The sequence below is a fragment of the Perna viridis genome, chromosome 2 (assembly GCF_037379345.1).
Source record: "Perna viridis isolate PV_CMFRI_1.1 ecotype Kerala chromosome 2, ASM3737934v1, whole genome shotgun sequence".
Lineage (NCBI taxonomy): Eukaryota > Metazoa > Mollusca > Bivalvia > Mytilida > Mytilidae > Perna > Perna viridis.
This window is the reverse complement of record NC_142446.1, coordinates 22,691,870-22,714,921: the sequence shown is the minus strand read 5'-3', so window position 1 is coordinate 22,714,921 and position 23,052 is coordinate 22,691,870. Positions and strand designations below refer to the sequence as shown.

At 32.7% G+C, this 23,052-nt stretch overlaps 1 protein-coding gene across 1 annotated transcript; it reads left to right on the top strand.

Annotated features, from left to right (window-relative positions):
• The first annotated feature begins 1,355 nt into the window (after positions 1-1,355).
• LOC148624095 (homeobox protein SIX6-like) lies at positions 1,356-18,711 on the top strand. The gene is made up of 2 exons (XM_088566592.1): positions 1,356-2,207; positions 18,253-18,711. Exons 1-2 carry the CDS (start codon positions 1,426-1,428, stop codon positions 18,524-18,526), a joined length of 1,056 nt encoding a protein of 351 aa, XP_088422718.1. The 5' UTR covers positions 1,356-1,425; the 3' UTR covers positions 18,527-18,711.
• Positions 18,712-23,052: the final 4,341 nt, after the last annotated feature.

Genomic DNA, 23,052 nt, shown 5'->3' with positions numbered 1-23,052 from the left:
GACCAACAGAAATAAAGAAAAAAATCAGTTAAAAATTGGAATATACACGAGAAGAAAACTTATGGGGAAGAGACAACTTGGAAACTTTTTACTCAATAATTGCATCTTTACTTATGATAAATGATAATAATAATTCAATTTATTATAGTGTCACAAATTTGGGATATTTGTATGAGAGGTCGGGTATGTATATTAATATATTGTAGCGAGAATTTGTGAGCGGATATCAGAAAGGAGAACGATAAGAATATTTTGATTTTGTGCTAAGATACGTTTTGTTCCTTTGACACTAGGAAAAAAGTCAATTATTTGTGTTTTATTTTCTATAATCGGAAGAATGCCAGTCGATCATTCTTTGGATAATCCGCCAGTCTGAGAGGCGCGTTACACCGGGGCTATGTATGTAACACCTGCTTTGGGTGACAAATCTACTATGTTTCATGATATATTATTTCTTTGTAGGTTATAAGCATTTCACAGTCATGCCGAGGCGTTCTTATAAAGACTAGAATAACTTATGTTGATAGGAGAAGAGTGGGTGAAGATTAATTGAAATATTCATAACGATAATTTTGCATGTTACTAAATAAGCAATGCGTTTACTGGTACATATGAAGAGTTTATGACTTGCTTGCAGTTTATCTTGATAAACTCATTTATATAGATATAGATAACAAAATAATAAAGAATTATTTTTAGATGACATCAATGTTATTTGTTCCTAATTTCATCTTTTGTAGTGTTTTGAAACATTCCGTGGCCGACTCATGTTTACAAAGTTCTTCTTTTTAGCATCTTTTTTTCCTTATTATACAATTTGAAAAAAAATCACTCATTTTAACTTCTTTAGACATTCCTTTTAAACGTTATTTAACGAACAAAGATTTCATGGATTAAAGCGCTTAAACTTCACATGTTGAAAAAAAAATGTTGAAGATTTCACTCAAGATATTCGCACAGGTACTTTAATAAGTGTCGTTATTTACTTTAATACATGATTATAAGAGATCATTTTTTATTTTATCGGGATATTTGATCAAGAATACTTTTATAAGATGTAACCATACGATCTTGAAAGATTTGGTGGCAGAAAAATAAGTAGGAGGGGAAATGGTTCGTAAAATATACCAGAAAAATAATGTGTCAAGACTGTTTTATTTTCACATAAAAGTTATCATATAAGCCCACCTCATTACATTTGAATAAAAGATGTCAACAAATTCACAATCAGTGAATAGTCCATTGTGCACTACGCGACAACATCATCTGATATCGACGGTAGAATACGCCCCTCACACATTCATTAGAACGTCCTCTTGAATGTCAACAGCCAATCACAGTCTCGATTGCTTCCAATTAAAAATGTAGATGGTGTAAATATAACTTGAATTTCAAAACATATTTTATTAAATTGATAATTCCAGCATGATGGATACTGTTTCGGCAAATTTAGACCCGACATACGAACCGGATCCGATGGACTGTGTTGGAACACCACCGGTGCCCGTAGCAACTACAAACGTTAGTAGTTCAACGGATAATGGAAGAACTGAGGAGAGAGATTCCGAGGACAGCCGTGAAAATTCTGTTACTGGAAGTGATTTTGATCCTGAAAAACGGTTGTCTATATCGCCGCAGGACAATGGAAATGATAAAAATTTGACATTTTCTCCAGAACAAGTGGCGTGCGTTTGTGAAGCATTGCAACAGAAAGGTGACGTGGAGAGACTAGCACGATTTCTGTGGTCTCTGCCACCGAGTGAACTATTAAGAGGAAGTGAGGCAGTTCTTAAAGCAAGGGCTTTAGTAGCTTTTCACAGAGGAGCTTATCGTGAACTTTATGTGATTGTTGAAAGTCATAAATTTGATGAGAGCAATCATAGTTTTCTGCAAGATTTGTGGTATAAAGCTCATTACATGGAAGCCCAGAAAATTCGTGGTAGACCCCTCGGTGCCGTTGACAAATACAGACTGAGGAGAAAGCATCCATTACCAAAGACAATATGGGACGGTGAAGAGACTGTATATTGTTTCAAAGAAAAATCGCGTCAAGCATTGAAAGATTGTTACAAAAACAACCGATACCCGACCCCCGACGAGAAACGTAACTTGGCAAAGAAGACGGGACTGACACTTACACAAGTGAGCAACTGGTTCAAAAACAGGAGACAGAGAGACAGAACACCCAGTCAACAGACGATGCATGGGTTAGTACACCTAGATCGTATAAACATTATAAACGACATCTTTCAAGTGACATATAAGATAAGTGTGATAAAGTCCAACGTCCATAAAATTCCCATTAATGTAACCGTTTCATTTCGCATCTGGATTTCTTAAACTAAAAAAAGTTGGCGTCATCTTTACAGCCCATGAAAATTGGTATTAATTTCACTAATTTAAATAAATTGCAGAAATTTGATCTGAAATTTCTTTCTATGTGCACAGAAAAAAAAAATAAGTGCGAATTAGGAAAACTTATCAAAAATAATTTGGAAATAAGAAATGAATTAGAAAATATGAACTGGAAGACTGGAATGATTTTTGAATTGTTGTGCAGGCCATTTATTGCTTTTCTTCATTTTTTGAAGATTTTATTTGCTTAACATGAATGGAATGATTCAGTGAAGCGACATGCTTCTTTTTTCTTCAAAACTGCATTGTATTATGTTGAGTGTTTGACATTTAATGTTCAAATTTTATATTAACCAACTGTGCGTAATATTTTTGGTTTAGTAAACATCGTCCCTATTTACATAAGCGAAGAATTTTCAATCCCTCTATTCAAATTCTTTATATTAATTAAGAATTATTTAAATTGATGAGTAAATTATCGGTTGCACATTTGAATTATAATTTTCTGTGTCAGCTACTGAGTTGATATTGTATATTCTATGACTGTCAGCCCATACTGTCAGCCCATAGTGAAACGTATATTTGTGTGAAATATTTGCTCAAGAGCGACTATAAAATTAAAATCAACAAGTACATCCACTCTTAACCACTTCAAAAACAGACTAAATAAAACCATTGACAGGGTCAAATAAGGCACTGTTATTATTCTAAATACAGTATCACATCTCCGGACACAAATTTCATTTTAATCATTTGCTACTTGTTCAATGTTTAATAATTTAACCGTCCGACCTTACCTTAATCTAAAATACATTTTTGTTTTTGTTTTCTTTTGCTAATATTTTACCCTTAGATGTAGATAGTTTCAATTACAAATCGGTTGAAGTAGCAAAGCGTAAGTTTTCAATATACACTAATAAAAATATTATTAATTCCCAAATCTTTTAAAAAATAATACAGAAAATTGTGAAAACAAAATAGAATAAAATTTGAAATGAACCGATTCATTTTTAAAGACAGTAAAATTTCTGATTATGTGGTAAACATCCGACTGGAAGCTAGCGGAAATGTTCCGATCTTTGATGTAGAATATGAAGCTATTCCTTTCCCTTTGTTGAATCAAATTTTAATTTTTATATTTTTATCTAGCGTCTAACGTTTTGCCTAAGTGTTTTATTAAAAAAATTGTAAAACATATGTAACATCAATTCATTATAAACGTAGAGTTTTACCATAAAGATTTCAAGTTTTGTGTCTTGAATTTGAAAATACTAAAAATCAAATATATTTTGAGAAAATCATACATTTTAAAAAAAATCATAGGATAAAAGTGCTGAAGGTTTAATGCAACCAACGCATTGACTATATACTAAGAAATGTTTAATGTGAAACGTCTCTGACTATATACCTAGAAATGAAAGCAGTCTTTTTGATTTAGAGATTTTTGAATATTCATATTTCATTGTCGTAACTTATGCTTCCCCAGCAGAGTTATGCGATAGATTCTCGAAAAGGCCGCCGTGTGTTTTCTTAAAATTCAATTTTGTACGTTCATAATTAAATTAAACTACGACATCAATATTTTTTCTTACGCCCCATTTACCGCTTAACATGCAGCTCATCTTCCCAATTTGACGTTAAAGTGACTAAAATATGTGAATGGACCTTTGTTCCTTGTCACTAAAATTATCGGTTGAATCTTGTCAAAATATTGGCGGAGTCATTCACTCGAGGAGCAAAGCCTCGGTAGAAGCTGCTTTCCGTCTGTAACCTCATAGGTCATGATTAAAGGTACGCAGTATGAACACATCTGAATGTGTTATGATAATGAGGCATCATATTAAAGACTATGGAAAAATTTCTCATTTTGTTGACAAAAGCTATTTCTCAAAGTCATAAGAAATTGTTTGCGGTAAGTTAATTATCAATTCCAATTCAAAAACTTGTTGCGTATAATTGAATTCGCTCCAGTGCACTTTTAAAACCTCCATTTTTTATCCCTTTTAAAGGTTATGACCCATATAAACGTTAAAAACAGAGAAGGGGAACTGCCATAATTCTGTTGACTTGAAAAATGCAGCTTAGAGTAAAAATATAATGAAAAGAACTTTAGAATTGGAGCACAGCTCCGGGCCAACACTAGTGATGTCTTGACCTTATCGGGATAATGACATTCAGATCATCCGAGGACATGTATTATACTGTGCTTGTCAAGTTTTTTTCTCCTAATTATACTTCCTAACAATACCACGATAAAGCACTAACCTTGTGATTAGCTCAGCGGAGGCTAAGGTGTTCATTATCTGGGATATAAAAAGAGGCAATTGAAATGTGCAAAAATGATCATCATCAAAGAAAAAAAAAAAACTACCATTCCCTTATCCATTCAGAGGGCAAATTACTACAGGGCATCATGGGTTAGCACCTATAGATGTCAAAATACGACAAAAAGCTTATTATTCGAATTTTGTGGGTAAAGGTTGGTTCAGTTAAGTTCGTATATCAAGAGAATAGCAGGGGATATATTCCAGTTCACAAAGCAATTATGACAGAAGTCTTCATTTTGGATGGCAAGTTACGGCAAACGCAAATACTAGGTAAAAATTGTACGCTGCTGACATTATGATAAAATGCTCACCACAATATAAAAAAAAACTCTCGAAAGTTTCGGAAGTTACGAAAAAACATAGTTGTATATATAAATTAAGATTTTTTAAGATAGATATGAAATCTTACAATGGAACGATTGGCTGGTATTATCAATTATTAACGACGATAGGAAAGCTAGCAAGACAAGACAAGACAAGTTTATTTATTAACTTAAACGCACAAGGGTGATGCAAGAGCAATTAATATCAATATACAGACGATATGGCAAAATAAAATATAGGCAATAAAAAATAAACCTAAACACAATGCAACAGAAATATGATAATATAACATGATAAACCATGCACTATACAAATAGTTCTTTGAACAGTGCTTCAAGTTTCCTCAGGAAAAGACATAATTTTTATTACAGAAGTCCATTTATTTTGATATCAGATGGGAATGGGATAGTTAGGAATATATTTGTCTCTTAAATTCCTTATTATATTATTGTTCCAAACGAAACAAAAACCAATCAAACAATGAACGATGACTAGATGCGGAAGTAAACCTCTAAGACCTAAAGTATTATCACATTTTTGCTTTAACATAGCTAGTTTGAATAATATGGAAGCGCGTTTATTTGTTTGTTGTTTTTTTTTAATTGTTAAAAACGGCTTGCTGATTGTGTGTTAACGATTATCTTAAGTAGTCGAAAGTACATTTAGCGAGATTCGTCCATTCCTTCAAAGACAAATATCCTTATCGGGTACTGGTACAATTTGTAATAGTCTATAGTGACTATACTATCGGTATAGGACAGTCACTAGGAGCAACAAAGTGTAAAATGTGTTTTTGGTGTTCATTTTCCATTCTGAAATGCCTTATTTTCTTTAATATATAGAGTAGTTCCTGTGACAATAAAATGATGTTTTTTTGTTTAGACACAAATGATTAAAATTTTAAAATCTATATGTACTTTTCAAAAAATCAATTTATAATTAATAATTAATTTACTATTTGAGTTAATTAATACACATGCAGACAACAGACTTGCATCTATGATGGTATGGAAGGAGATGTCTAATTCTAATAAAAAGCCACAACCAAGTAATTATCGATATTTCTACACAAGGATGGCGGAGGAAAAAACTAATTTACCACATTTTTATTACCATTTTACTAGATTGTTAAAGTTTACTAAATAATAATGATTTTAAGCAGACAATGCCATATTTTTGTCGTTCGCAAATAATCAATAGAACCAATTAACATAAAGACCTGTTACCTGGTGAACCACGCCCCTTTTATATTTTATCAGGTAGATTATGATTCGGTATGGACATTCCAATTGATTTACAAAATTAATAATTGCAGTTAATTCTTTATCCTGACAAAACATCTGGCGAAGCGGTTGTTGTTGCTTACCGAGTGCGAAAAACTAGTAATTGTCGTTTAGTGTCGTGTATGTTCAAAGACGAACTTCCGCCAATTAAAATTCTGTCCCTTACAGTAACGATGGTATACTTGGCGATGTTTCTAATGAGTTAAATAATGTCAATTGAAAGAAGAAAATATCAAGGATGTAATGAAACGACCCAATGTTACAACCCGTTATTACGACTGCAATCGATTATAAAATGGAGTCCAGATAAAACAATAGAAGGATGGGTCCATTCGGTGGGTTTGCTACAAATTAGGCCTCGGTTTTGGCCTTGCCTGGAATGACGTGGTTTGGCCTGCCTTCAATATTGGCTTGGTCAAGCCAAAACAAATGATTGGCCTGGCTTGGCCTGTACATTTTCGGTCCTAATTTCTTTTTCTTTTTTTTTGTTGCTAAAATAGTGACTTAAGTTAACTAGCCTTATATCATTTCTTATAATAGAAACCATTGTTCAGTCGGTCTGCTAAAAGTAGTATTTATTTTGAGTTATAAAGAAGACATGTGTGTATAAAAGTTAACTTCATCGGTGAAATTCTAAAATGTTGGCATAAATAAATATCCTAAATATGATTGGTATGGTTCATTTGAGAAACTTTATGTAAGTTTGTATTGGATGTCCTTCGAATCAAATAAGTTGACCGGAGCGCCACTCCTCATGGAATCAATACATCGACTGTGGTACAAATGACATAGTGTTGGCAATTACTTTTTTAATAGTAAAGAAGCTAATTTAATTTTTTTCGTGAATTCTAACCAGTGGTCATTTCATCTTATATTTTAATACAACAAATGAATCTACAAATCTGGAAAAGAACTGCAAAATTGACAAGCTAATACCTTATGAGGTTCTTAACCTAACTATTGATGAAAAAAATGTGCAATATGTTGTCAGATATTGAGCGAAAAAGATGTCTAAATTTTTTTGTGTATAAATACCCCCTTTCTGTCAGGAACTTTATGTCCTGCCAGAATTGCAGTGATTGTAACAGTTTTACAAGAAGGTAAATTTTGTATTGACCCATGGCCTCGGGTAAAATATACATTTTATGGGTCACTTAATTCATTAGTCGAAAGAAAGGTTAAATACAGACTTATAATTGTAACTGAACTTTTTCTAAGAGTGACAGATCATGCAAGATTCTTGAATTGTCAGTATTAGATAGGACAAGCTTCGCTGCAATTCCAAGTTAAAGTAGCGATTATAAATATATCGGGAAGTAACAACTTGTTTCCAATGGTAATCTATCGTACATTTATTTTTTTTTCACAACGGTAGATACTTCCTGATAAAACACAAGACAGGATGTGATCGTTCTATAAAAATAAATATTTCGAAGTTCCTGGAATAGTTAAATTTCTGAAATGTAGTTTTATGGACGGTTTATGCCCTATTTACTAACACAAATATATATAATGTCAAAATACTTCGTACCTAGAGGAATTATATAGAGACTACGAGTCCGGGAGAATTATGCGTGTCTGGGCTTGTGAGCATGTCATATGAACATTCCGACCAATCTTATATTTTGGTACACGGAAAAAAAAAAGATTTATTCAATTACATTCGTATTTTTTTTTGGATATGATGGTGCAGTAACTGGCTCAGTTTGATATTTTGGTACACGAAAAAAAAAAAAAAGATTAAATTACATTCGAATTTTTTTGCATATGATATGAATTAAAATTCTCACACAGGAAAAATTGTAACATATGTTTAGGACCAATATGGAAATACCTGTATTCATTTTTTGTGTATATCAAAGCACATGAAAATCTATGATTTCCAAAATAATGAAAAAGGAAGACTTAATAATAATCTTTCGATTTTCATTTACTTGTTTTCAAGAGTTATAATTTGTTAATCCTTACTCATGTTTATCATGGTGGTCCGACCAAAACTCATATGCTTTTCATGTGTTTTTCAAAATATATGAAAAACATGTGTTGTAATTTTTAAAAAAAATTCCAGCCGTCCCATATCTTGCAAAAATAAGTATTGCATTCAGTACTACTTTATCTACCCCCTCCTGCGGAGGGTTGAGGGTGGGGGGGGTGGGGATAAGTGCACACTAACATGTTTAACCTCGCCACATACTTTACGTGCCTGTCCCAAGCCATGAACCTGTAGTCCAGTGGTTGTTTTTTTTTATGTTCATTGTTATTCGGTTCACATTTTTTCTATAGATAAGGTAGATTTTCGCTTTTTATCTTTTTATGAAAAGTTTCACGTCATTTATTTAAGACCTTTTATAGCTTGCTTTATGGTATGAGTTTTGCACTTTCATTGAAGATCGTGTGATGATATGTAGAAGTTTGATTGTTCGTTGTTTGACTTTCGGTCGATGACTGTCTCCTCATTGACAATCATACCACATCTCCTATTTTTATGTTAAGTAAAGTTAGACGTCCGATAACGTATGATGGAAACATGTTTCTTTATAGAGCATTCAATTAGACTCGTGCATGACGACTTGTATAGTTAGAAAAAATGCTATCAATCCCTCAGACCCTTTAATAAAAGTCTAAAAATCCGTTCTTACAAAAAAAAAAATTGACATAAACTGAATCATCGTGACTATTTCCTTTGCCATCACTTAGCCTAAGAAAATTTAATTGGTTAGGAAACTTCCTATTTTCATAAAACGCACAAAACAATTTAGAAGCCGAAATATTATTCTAATATAGCTGTTATCAGAAAGTGGTGTAAGAAGTACACACACAAAGAAACTTGATATAAATGATATAACGAGAATAGGTATGGTGAATATGTCAAAGAGAAAATAACCTACCGGAATGAAAATGTCAGCCAAAGGCTACTCATTGGTCTTCAATGAACGACACCACAGGGCAGGCTGCAGCTTGCCACAAAACATCTTTGTATACAGATGCAGCGAAATAGTTTCTCCTTTATACTCAAGTAAAAAAAACAAAAACAAAAAACTAAAGGTGAAAACGAAACATACAGAGGCCAGAAATTTTGGACAGGCGTAAACAATGTGGCGGGGTTCAAGTACTTTGGCGGGATCACATATATTGATCACAGAGTGATCACACAAATGGTTCTATATACTTGTCTGTTGGCAAATAAAAAGGTTGCATATAACTGACCAGACATTTTGTCCTTGTGTCCAGTGATAACACTATGCTACTAAACTTTGCATGACAGACTTAACATTTTGTCTCAAAGTGGCTTGGTTTCAAACACTTCTATATTCTGTGATTATGTGTTTTTTAGTGATTGGCTGCACAAAATACTACATGACATGAAAACCAAGGAAAACTCCTTGATTGCGATTGAAGTATATCAAGTCGAACGTGTCAGCTTTTATGGGACAGTGGTTCATGAATTTGAAACATAATCTGTTAGTGGGTTTAAACAAATGCTGTTTACAGATTCTAATATGACGTGCTTCAAAGGTCTTTAGACCACAGCCATGATAAAAAAAGTGATAAACACATGACCAATATTTCTTGAAACTCATAGGATGCATATTTTCAAAAATATAAAGAAACTAGTCCTATTAGAATGGTATTAGAATGGGCATAAATCACGGAAACTCCATTCTATCATTGTTTTACCACGGGCTTTCACTTTGCGTAAATTAATGCGACATTAATGGCCAGCCCATGGTAAAACAATGATAGAATGGGGTTTCCTTGATTTATTTCAAAAATGAAAAAAAAGCACAGGACATTTTAACTATTTTAGAAATTATCATTCAGCTAGCAATACTTCAGCGCATTGAGTAAAACGTATACCCCTGTGTCATTAAAGAAATTTCACAGAGCACTCACGAGTTACCAGTGGTGGGTCTAGGGGTGCATGGGGTTTGCACCCCCTTTTTATTGGTAAATTTGTAATTTTTATGTGTAAAATTGACATAAAAATGACAGATAATGTCCAAATTACAGAGCACGAAAAAGGTAATTCCATAGAAAAATTTCGGCTGAAAGATTTCAACTTAAAACATAAATGTAAACAATTTCTGATGCTAATTTGTATAGTGTTCATAATACAGTTTCTTCGGAAATTGTTCTTCAAAATACAAATTAAAGATTTTTACAGGTTTCAAAAATACAGTTCATTAAACATTTTAATTTAAATTGGCCCTACTCAAGGTTAGAATCCTGGAAACTTTTTCCCACCAGCCCTTTGAGGCTTATGAAGCACTGGCTTTTTTAACAGAATATACAATAAATTTAAAAAAAAAATTATCTACTAACTTAATATTACTCTTCGGGGAAGATACATTTATCTTCTTCTTATTATAATCATAAGAAGATACATTTATCTTCTTCTTATTATAATCATAATAATACTACTACTAATAATTATTATTATTATCATTATTATTTTACATCTTGTTTGATATTATTCGAGTACTAATTAAATATGGTTGTTTATATTTTAACGTGCTTTCCTTACTTTTGATAATTAATTTGTTTGAAAATTTTCATTGATTATATAGCACTTCATGGTTTCCCCAAGACCTTCTGTTGACTTTATATCATTATGAATAATTAGAAAAAAAATATGAATTATATGCTTGCTTCGATAAGGTGCACTTGAGCTCCTTTCGGTATATAACATATAACAGAGCGCCCTTGTGTCAAGATAAATCATGAGAAAGAAATTCGAAACAATGAGCTGTAACAACAAATTGCAGTGAATATGATAAAATGTAAACACAAGAGATAGCCGAGATGTTGGTCTGGATATTATCTGAGCTGTGCAGTCAGAAGCACACCGGAGCCATTTGACTATGTTGTCCACCCCTTTATCATGTTATTTTAGTATCGGTATTTCATCACCGATGCGAGGCGCTATAGTTTAATATTCGTCCGTCCGTCCGTTTGATTTTGTAAGCGCAAAATTCTGAAAAAAATAAAAAAATAGTAGACTTTGGTGGTGAACTCAGTTTTTTTCAATGTTTTTAATAATATATAGTATATTATAAAAAAAACAGGGTGAAAATTAGATAAATAATTTTGTATCAATTTCCCATTTTGTTTGAAATAAAATTTGCGAAAACAAAGTTGGACATAGTAGTAGTATTGAAATTAAAATTTTGAAATAAAGGTTTTTTTTTAAATATAAAGACTTTGTTTTAAATGGACAAATGCGTTTTGCAAATGGACACTTCGTTTTGATCGGGTCCTTTCTTACTTAGTCAGAGTTCTAGTTATTAGTTATGATGTTTTTTTTCTTTTAAATCTCTATGTTCGGTTGGGATTCAGTATTTTCATTTTTGTTTGTATATTCAACTTTGGTTAATTTTAATTGGATCTTAATTTATTTTACATTCAGAATCTTTTATACAGACCACATCCTTCCAAGTCAGAGTTTTGAGTCCACATTCGCCCCCTATCGAACCAATAACATGTATATCTGTATCACGGAGGCATCGTATGTTGCTTGAATAATGGAGCCTGACTATTTTTTAGTTGTAATATATATCCTGACTTTTTATGTTTGTTTTTAATGATACTGCTTTGGACCTTGATTTCGTCATTCTATACTCTCTCATTTTGTATTTTTATTCTAAATTTGTTAACATTCAAATGGCCCCCTAAGAGGTTAACCATGACTCGCAAACTCAATTAGGGCACTTGCCCCAATGTATATTGGCATTTTATTGACTGCAGTAGATAATTAATTTTTCTTGGTTTATAAAGGTTTACACAAAAATAAAATAACAACAGTACTCTGTGTGGTGACACCACGGGTGACAGCTTGCTGATACGGTAAGCTTTCCTTATTCTCTGGAAAAGGAACGATGAAGCATATTTTAGTTGACTGCATGTTACAGACAGCGTCTAGTCGGATAAGTTCGCAGCATAAAAATAAACGCTTAATCTGAACAAAAAATAATAATGGTGGACTCATTATTTTTAGCTGTAATTTTATTATTCTGGAATTGAAACTATAGATAGTACGTTAAATGGATGATCTGTGGAAATGTTGATATAAAAAGATTTGAGAACGAGAGGAACAGTGATAGAAAGGGTTGGTCATTGGACATCATTATTTTCTATTAGAATGTTAAATCATGTATTTTAATAGTTGTGTCAGATTGTTGACATATTTTATTATTGTACACAATGCGTTGATTTTATTACAAACAATTCTTTTCAATTTCTTTAATATTTCTATTTAAAAATGGCACTGACACTCAACCAATCACTAAAAATATACTGTCATTTTCATTTCTTTTCAAGTCTATTTATTCTGTGCCGCTAATCTGTTTGGTATCCCACCCTTTAAATTTATTGTGGTTTTGTAGTCGTACAAAACGATGTCTGAGGCTTACAATGGAGTGAAGTGTCCTGCATTGAAAATAATTGTTCGTATATATCATTTTTTTTCTCTTTTTGTAACGAAATATGAAAGTATGACTACTACATTTGGAATTTTTTAATCAAAAATACCTTGTAAGTGCTTCATATATATTGATAAAGGAGATAAGAGGCAAAAGTGAATTAAATACATAAAAAAAATACTTCACTAATGATAATGATAATTCCGGATAATGAAAATTCCGGGTAATAATTGTACAAGAACGGTGTGCAAGTACTACTAGATGACACTTGATACAGTAGAAGTAAAAACTACATTTACGTCCTTTTTAACGAAAAATGAGAAAGGTATGACTTGAATATTTTGATAAATAACCCTTTAACAATTCTCTAAATAATACAGTTTTGTATCAATTTAAGGCAAATTCTATTAATTGCTCTAGTTGATAGGGAGGTATATTAAGACCTTGTTTTCTCATTCGTCACGGAGTCAGTGGGTTTTAAATAGAAGGGACCCTGAAATTTCATATTAAAAATCGGTAAAGCCAACCCCTAGCACAATTAGACTTCTAGAAACATTGTCACTTACCATGCTTTAACCGACAATAGGTTCAAATATCGATATCCATTGAACCAGCAAGGGCGTAAGATCTCGAAGTCTTTCGAACCGACATTGGTGTGAGACCTCGTCCATCGCACAGACAAGGACGCCAGACCTCGATATCCATGGAACCAACAAGGACATCGATATCCATCCATCGAACCGAAGTTGAGTCGGACCTCACTATCTGTCGAACCTACAGTTGAGCCATTGAACCGACAATGACGTCAGATCTCATTATCTATCGAACCGACATTGGCGTGAGATCTGTATAACAATCGAGCCGACATTGGTGTGAGACCTCTTCCATCGGACCGACAAGGACATCAGATCTCAATATCCTCAGTTTAGTGTGTTTAATATTCGGCGATCTCTCCAACGACCAAGTTAAACATTTTAAGTTAAATTTTACAAGATTTATTTTATTGTTTTATATGATGAATCAGTATGTCCTTCAAAAGTTGAACAAAAATGTGCCAAGTAAACAGGAATATTGAAATTAAAATATTAAATGCATGATTCACATTTATAGTTGTTGAAACAACGGAAGGGCTTAGCAGAAGTACACTTCTGAAGAAAACCATTCCACAGGTGTTAGATGCACACTAAACGATAAAACTGAAAATATTAAAAATGAAGTACAAACCCTAAAAGTTGTCCCGACATAACTGTTGTTGTCAGTGATATTAAGAGAGAAAAAAACAACAAACAAAAAGCAGTCTATTAATTAGCATGTGTCATAGATAAAACGTATTATTTGAATGTTTTAATTTAGATTTTACAATAACTTTCAGTTTTATTGTAATTTGACTGAAACATTTTATGCTGAAAAATTTAATAACCCCTTACGAAGACTGAAGAAAATCAATTGAAACTGCCGAGAGTCGGGGTGTTAATACTTACTGTCATAATGGTAAAACAGTGAGTCAGTCAAATTACTTTTCTAGCTTTTAGGTTGTTGACTACCACTTTGAGAATGTATCAACCCCTGGTAAACATTACATAAAATAAAGGTAAACTGTATACAATTTGTACTATTTAGTGCTAATTTAATACCTTCTGCTTTACTTGGATAATAAATGTCATATTTGAATTTAATGCAGTTTAGAGTTATGATCTGTTATACCTCTTTTTCAAAAAGTTGTCCTTCTCTAATTGTTTTGAAAAAAAGCTTATTAAACAAATAATTAAAGCAGAAGAAAGAACTATAAACTATTCGCCATTTGATGAAAGTGCTATTTTTCAAATGTAGTTCTTGCTTTATTAAGATAAAGACGCATGTACCCTAGTGTTTAAGACCGAACTAACGTTGTTCAAAAGTACAATTACAGGCTTCAGAACATGTTGGTCTATTTTTCACGAGATTTCCTAATCCTGAATAATATATAGATTTGTGAATTAACGAGAAAATTAATTCTTTTGTACAGCTTAAAGCATTAGAAATCGTATGCTAGTTTAAGGAATTTCGAATTATCTTTCTTTTGAAATTAAATAATTTGATACATACACAAATTAAATATAAAGTTAAAATATGCATGAGATGAATACGGGATGTGAATATGCAAGTCATTATATTGACATTGCGATGAAAAATGATACCAGACATTTATTATTTTAAATGTCGTATGTTACTCTTCCAGAAATATTAGCAATAAATTCTATCTACCCGCAGTATACATTACATCCGATAAAATCAGAAATCGCCCCAATCTGACAAATGCCACATCCAACTTTCTATTCAATTAGAAAATGATTAATATTTATTGTTCCTCGAAAAATTTCTACTGAAAAAAATTGGAACTCGAAACTTAATCGAAATTTCTATGTAACTGCTTGTTCAGGTAAAATGGCGCTGAATTATGAATTGGTCGTTAGCGGCGGGGTGCTGTTTCTATCTCATGCAGAAGGTTGCTTACTTTAATCGAAGTCCTGGACTTCGGTGGGTTTCAATATGGCGTTTCGCCTCATTTAAGATCAACCAACCATGTCATGATATATTAACGATGAAAATAGGAAGAATAGAATAGATTTATTTGGACGATAAAAGCATTTCATCAATCTTGTAGTCATGAAAACTTCCATAAAAATGATTAGTTTATCTTTCCAACATTTGGTTATAATAGACTTTTAGCCCTAACAATAGATACATGTAGTGGTAAGTCAACAGTTAGAGCTTCGACACGGGAGCAAGATTGGGTCTGAGTCAATCTGATGATCTAAGCTTCATTCTATCACCAAATCAGTTATGACAATGGTGTTTTGTTCAACTGATAAATGTCGATTTCTCAGAGGTCTGCTTTTACAATGGAAGTAAAGTACACAAAACGAAGCAATGCGGAATGTCGGTTACAAAAAATGGATTTATGGTTATAATTTCAATCTAATAATGTTTATTAATTTCTATCTATTTAGATTTTCTGATATCATGCAGTGGGTGGAACATTTAAACGCTAGATAAGATGAATGATATGCATGTATTCATTCAGGGTGATATAGATTTAAAAAAGTCTTTTTATTTAAAGCATCTAAATAGCTTCTGCAGGGGACATTTTATCTAATATAATAAACAAAGTTATAATGAAGTTGCACTTTACTTCAAAGAATCAGAAGTTACTGTATATGTTACTATTTGTACTGAAGACATTATAAACTTCTTAAAGTGGTTTAATAGTGGAAGAAGAAATGACCTATAGGAAGACTAACATAGTTTTGTCACATAACTGTTTGTATTGAGTAATTTAGTGGAGTTGATTGTCTTACAATCAAATGATGCTGATAAGAGGTTACTCTTTGAATCATATGTATACACAAATTTGCAGTATAAATGATTGGTATTTTTTGTATATATAGATCTGCATTGAAATGTATTCGAGACTGTTGCAAGACGGGATAAGATGACGGACAGAAAATCCCAATCCGTACAAGGTCACGTATCGTCCTGCCTAAAGTTACAAAAACAAACATGCGGTAACCGATAGTACACCATCTTAACAACCATATCAGCTTTCAGGTCTTCCTCGACTTGTTATCTAATACCAAATCAACTTAAAAAATATGGTTTATGATTAAATGACCTCATGAAGAAAAACTTAAGAGTTTACAGCAATTTGTCTAATGACCTACAAGCTCGTCGTTTGATTGTAATAATAGGGGCTAATTAATGTAAAAGACATCCTGAATTCTAGCGAAGGTCTTCCTGTTTTTGTATAATTTTCTCCTTTTCTTTTCCACTGCAGTAGGCGTGTATTATCTAATTAATATAAGTACATGTAATAGTCCGATGTCTTAAAAAAGAGGAAGCAGTAATTGTCTCGAGATTGGACTTGTGAAACCACTTGAAACCATTTCCGAAGCATATTGACATAAACCACTACATCCTGTGATTCGAATCCAAAACAATTCGACATGGGAATTTTCTGACAGATTTTCTATTAAGCTGCTTGACAGTGTGCTGTTCCTGGACTTATTTCAGGATATAGAAACAGACACTAGCTATTGGCCGGTATAAACTTCCGTCTAATCAGACACCAGACATTCTGACAACTTTTGATCGCTCAGCAGTCAGAAACAAGTACTTGCGTAATATTTGAAGTTGCTCTTATACAGTGGTAATTTTGGCTTCACTACATTTTTTTAATCCAAATAACTAGAAGTACTTTCTCGTGACATTAGAGAAGTATCCTTAGTACTTGTCTTTAACATGGCCATATTACAAAGATGCCAAGGGCTAAAAATAAATACACAAACTGACAAAATGAGGATGATGTTGAAAAATATCATATTTGTGGATCTCTTTTTCACGAGGTATCAAAGTCAGTTATCTGATGAAGTCATTACCGACCTATCCGATACCATACTTCCCCGTAACTGAAGTACGGCACTTTACAGAGCTTGTAATTTTGGCAATGGAAGTTAACTGATCTACGTCCCTCACCTTCCATCATGATCAAAATGATGAAAGTTAAAAAAGCATTGTAGAAATATTGAATGAGCACACTTCAGGTCAATTGATATGCATACCAGATATTTATTTCGCTAATGTCGTACCGAACTAGGTTCTATGTAATATTTTACAAAGCTTGTGTTTATATTAGTTCGTTGTATCTATTTGAACAATTTACACAGAATGTTTCATGTTTCACAGAGAATTATATTTCTCGTAAATCTCTACGCCGTTGGTTTTGTATAGATGGACTTCTTTTGTTTTTACTGCTGGATATACACCTAATACTTTTTTTAAAATCGAAAGGTTTTGGCAGTTTAATTTTTTGGCCGATATCAGAGGAGTGTGTAGGAAACAGAAACAGACGACACAAGCCGAGTCGATCAGATGACAAATTAACCTATGATTTCTGTCAGGAAACAAGATACAATGTCTGTGAATTACCCATGATTAAACGAAATAAGACACTAATTGTTGTTCGATACCGGCTATATCATTTTTATATGAGTATAGATCATACTAAAAGACTCGAATAACATTCAAATAAAATCATTTGATCTTATTTCACGGTCCGTTTTTAGAGAACACAACTTCGCTGTCTATTTTTACCCACACCGCCTCATTTGGGTTTAATCTTCCCTAAATATTCGCTTTTAAAAGAGATGCAACTCAACCGATTCTTCATTCTCATATAACATTGTTCAAGTTGAATCTCGACCACGGTTTTTTTTAATCTTCCCTCTGAAAAATTGTCAAACTGTTTGTGTGAAAGTGCTTGCAAATTACTCGTGTTGATCATAACAAAGAATACTGTCAAAATGTAAGTGAATCTAGCAGTTATTCTTGAAACGTTATTAATACGACAGTGAAAATTATAGAAAAAGAACATGTAGATGAATATATGCATTTTCTATCAATTATTTTTAAATGTTATGACATGTAATTCATCATTTTTGGAAACCAGAGAAGTATTTGAATTTCTTTATGGCGTGTTTGTCTAATTGAACTTTTTGATTTTTACAGGGGTGATGGATTGGAGGACTGCAGGGCACACAAAATTCCTATGAACTTTAACCCTCATCAACATCTCCCTCAGCCGATGTGGCCGAACCATCAGGAAATTATGATGAATGATTACAGAAACGACCATAACATGGAAATGAAAATGCTAGATGACTTCCGACACAATATGACATTGGCGCCAGTGAAAAATGAACCAATGGTACCGCCTCATTTTCTCTGCGGACCACCTCTAGATCATCCACATAGACTTCATCATCCTATTTCTTCGGTGTGATATTGAATCAAAAAAATGAAAAATGTGTTCTATTTTTTGTCTATTTAATTTTGTGTCTTTTGTTATGTTAAGTATTGTATTTCAGAAGTTTTATAAAATATGTTAAGCAGTCAAATTAATGTACGGAGACTGTTTTATTTTCAATTTGTTTTACTAAAAGGAGATAAATACAAGAGGAGACCGTCTTTTTGTCAGAATCGTTATCATAATTGTCACAATTTTTATCTAAATTTTAATGATTTACGAAATAGAGTAACATTGCCACCCAGAAGTGAGCCACATTGAAATTATCACATAGATGATTGCGACCTTCTTTATTATAGAGAAGATAACCTCATTACATATGCATTGCATAACAGAAAAACATTGCCTTAGGCAATCGGAGATAGGCATTCCGTGTCCTAAAGTAGCACAAATATTCTGTAATAAGGTTAATTCGATCGAAAGTTGTATTTCGAGGAATTTGGTAAAGCGTATATACAATGCAACTAATCACTGATTTATTCTTATTGTGGATGTGTATTATGACACTTTTGTCTCTAAAGATGACCCCCAAATCATTTAAGTCTTCACGTACGCAAACCTATCAATTAGTCAAAAATCAGAGCAACTTGGAAGTAAGATAAATTCTAGTTAATATACACATATCTAAGAAGTCTAATGGGATCTGGGAACTCTACCATCTTTCTTGCTAGTGCATTGCTATATAGACATATAGCATGCACGGCAAGGATTATAATAAAATGTTGTTGCAAGGATGGATATACATGTACATATGCAATCAAGTCTAAGGTACACCCAAATTCTGGAATCGATGCAAAGCTGCAAATTTGCGATGTGAATTTGGTCGCTCCCTCAGCTTGATTCGAACCCCTTCTTTGCCCTGGCGTCTATGGTAACACCGCCTGCAAGTCCAACGCTCTGTACCACTCGGCCAACTAGGATATATATAAAGTTGCAACAAGGTTCGAAACCACAAAAGTCAGACTTTTATTGATTTTTTGATTTGGGGTTTACGACATAAATCATCCAGGAATTGGGGACTGAAAAGGGCATAACAAAATAATAAATGAATAAAATAAAATAATAATAATAATAATATAAAAAAAACCAGATAAAATAAAGACAACCAAACAAACAAATGTTTTTTTTTTTCTATAAATAAATAAATTAAATGTAAAAAGGGGGAAAAAAATGAGCATTTTCTTCACTTTTGTGTAAAAAGCTAATTTTTTATTTCTAACTACAAACTTTGAAGTCCTTTGTCAAACATTTAATCACGAATCAAAAAGGTGTATTATGTTTGAATGTTTCGTCTATAATTGTTTCAAATGTTTAGGGTTCGACCTCTGTGGTTGTATCAAGCTTTGACATGTGAGGAATTTTAACTCGTATTGTAGGATCGAGTACTACCTAGTTTGGAAAGTAGTTCCAAATTAACGAAAATTGACAATAAAAGATGACATTAGCTATGAAACTTTTCCCGACAAGCAGTACATATATGCACATACACATGCACATGATGCACAGTAAACATCATAATTAAATAGTTATTTCTCTGAAAATGTTCATATTTACTAGCGGGATTAAAATAAATACTCTTTCGTTTACGCAGAATTTCAAGTGAGAAAAGGTTGCATCTTGAAACAATATCTTTTGATAAAAGAAAACAAACTGCCGTTTCCTTCACTGAAAGGAAACTGCGTTAACTGTAAATACAATACTGCAAACGTATTAATTTTCGAGGACTCTGTCACGTGAACATATTTCGCGGACTCTGTCACCTGAACATATTCGCGGGTATCAATTTTCACGGTATAAAAAATGATAAGCGTTATAAATTGTTAAAATTCAATTTCGCGGGTACTATGAACAAGTCATTTAAGACAATTTAAACGACGGTAGGTGTCAATAAAGTCGTAGAAAATATTTTTATTCAAATTTTAACAGTATGTTATTTATGTGACGCCGACTATAATGCAACTGAAGCAATTGATGTCGATAATACCTACAGAATATTTTTTCAGTCCGAGAATATCGATAGGTCTGATCTAATTATTTTTCGCCATTACTTCCGAAGATTGCCGACAGGACATTCACCAGGGTTAAAAATACTTTAACCTTGGCAAAAAAAATAACAAAAAAACGGATACACAGGTAAGCACGTGTCTTGTTTTCATTTCATTTCATCTATTTCTTGATAAGTTTTCAAATAAATAATGACCATATTTGAGCCGCATTATATCACAATACGTAATTTTAAAAGGATCCTTGCTTTATATTCGAACTTCTGTCTTTTACGACGGCTTCAGTCGGTCGGTCTTCCTTGCCGCTGAGGATAACCGCTTTCGCTTTGCGATCACTGTTGTTATGAAAGAAGCGACCCTTACAGCACATGCGCGGATTAAGGTCACCAGAAGTCGCATGCATACGAACTTATTAGGTCGAATGTTTTGTCTTGCAAGACAATAAATAAATAGACACCTATTTCATGTATATAATGCATTTTATTTAACTCAATTGTACAAAAAAGTACTATTGAGTGGAAATAATTCAAAGTTAAGGTATATTTCAAAAGAAACAACAAATTACGAAAATGACAGCTAATGCAACTTTAATTACACTATTATATTTTGATCAAATAACTTCCTAGATTCTGACTTAGCAGAACCTTTAGGTTACACAAATTTGGGTCAATACGCAATTCATTACCTATAATACTCCTAAATTGGTTTGGATGAAGGAACAGTAAACATTGTTTGATAAGAGCAGTTATACAACACAAGCTGAGACAAAAAACACCTAAACGAAGAAATATCTGGAAGGACATAAAACAACCGCTTCAGTGTTCTTAGAAACAATACAAGTGAATATAATCTGCAAAATGAATATGAAGTAATAAAGAATGTATACTTAGAGGAAGCAAAATATTTGATTTTGAGCTAAAAAGAACAAGAATGACTTAATGGGAAAAGATGGAAGATAATCCTTAATTTAAAATCCCAAAAGAATGAAAAAAAACAAAAAAAACAAAAACAAAAACAAAAACAAAAAACAAACAAAACAAAACAAAAAAATAAAACAAAACAAAACAAAACAGGGCAATACAATCAATATTAATCAAAAACAAGTTAATCGCTGGGGGAAAATCCTTTAGTGAGGTGTACTGTACAGATCGGACATCTGCATCACTTACTGAAGCCAACATTGGATGAAGTGCAACAAGCCACCAAATCGCTCAGGAAAAACGAAACTGCAGGAATTGAGTCCGTAAATGCAGAACTACTAAAATCAAACATCAAAATTTAAAGCAAAGCATTTCAGAGTTAATTTAAAACATCCGGAATAGAAGAGTGTACCTCCAGACTGGTCGAAAGATCTAATTGTCAAAATTCTGAAAAAGGAAGATTTGCAAAACTGACAACTGGAGAGGAGTTACTTAACTATCGGTACGCTAGAATTGTTGACTTAGTGGACAATAAGTTAGAAAGGAACGGGTCGAGGACGCACTGATAAGATTGTAAGTACAGTATTGAACGGAACATGCCTTTAATTACCTTAGGAAGGCATTTGACAATAACGTCCAGAGAGACACAATGTGGAAGATGCTAGGAGTTTATTGAATTCCAAAAGAATTATAACACATATCAATTGCTTCTTCGCAAACTATTAATGCAGCAATGAATTAGGAAATCCTTTCAGTCTTTCTGTCTTAGATCTTATATAAGGCAAAGATGCATATTGTCACCTTTTTTAATCAGATTAGAATATCATCATTGATTACAATGGCAAAAAAAAAACAAAAAAAAACAAGTATAATCCAGTAGAAAATTTTAAGCCAGCTTGTAGATCTTGATTGTCAACCACAAGACGCCATTTGCAAGAAAACAATGACAACTATGTATGCAAAAACGACTGGCTGAAAGATCATTGCTACAAAGGCCTTAGTGGTAGTATAAACAATACTCTATCTGACACATCACAAAAAATCAATTCAATGGATTTATGTTAAGTAGTACGATAAGCTCAAATAATACACTAAGTTATCTAAGAATCAATCAGGCCTTGCAAGATTTCAGCCCACCTGGAAGCCAAAATTCTTTAGAAAAAGAACCAAAATACACATCTACAACAAGTAAATGTAATTCGCATATGGAATTATCAGAGACGTTTTATATGTGTTTTCTACTTTAAAGACGAAAACAGTGTTAACACGATGAAAATCTAAGACACTGAATCTGAATGGTTATTATTACTACAGAGGTAGAAGTTCATTTTGTCTTGATTAACAGGATTTTGGTTTCGAAGATCGAGGTGTTTCGGGGAATAATCAACTGTCTTAAAATTAGGTTCTGTGATACCGTGTATATTATAATAAAATCAATTCAAAAATAATACTCAGGAGATTTAAACATCATCGAAAACTAATCTCTCCGTAAAGTCCGTTCTAAAGGTCCCAAGTACCGTATACCATGCTACATAAATTGGAATTATAACTTTAAAGTTCTTACGGATGAAGTGGAGGA

Bases quoted from the DNA above. Each gene is read 5' to 3' on its own strand.
- LOC148624095 (XM_088566592.1), top strand. From the start codon at position 1,426: ATGATGGATACTGTTTCGGCAAATTTAGACCCGACATACGAACCGGAT. The intron at 2,208-18,252 runs GTTAGTACACCT...TGATTTTTACAG, and splicing joins AGTCAACAGACGATGCATGG to GGGTGATGGATTGGAGGACT.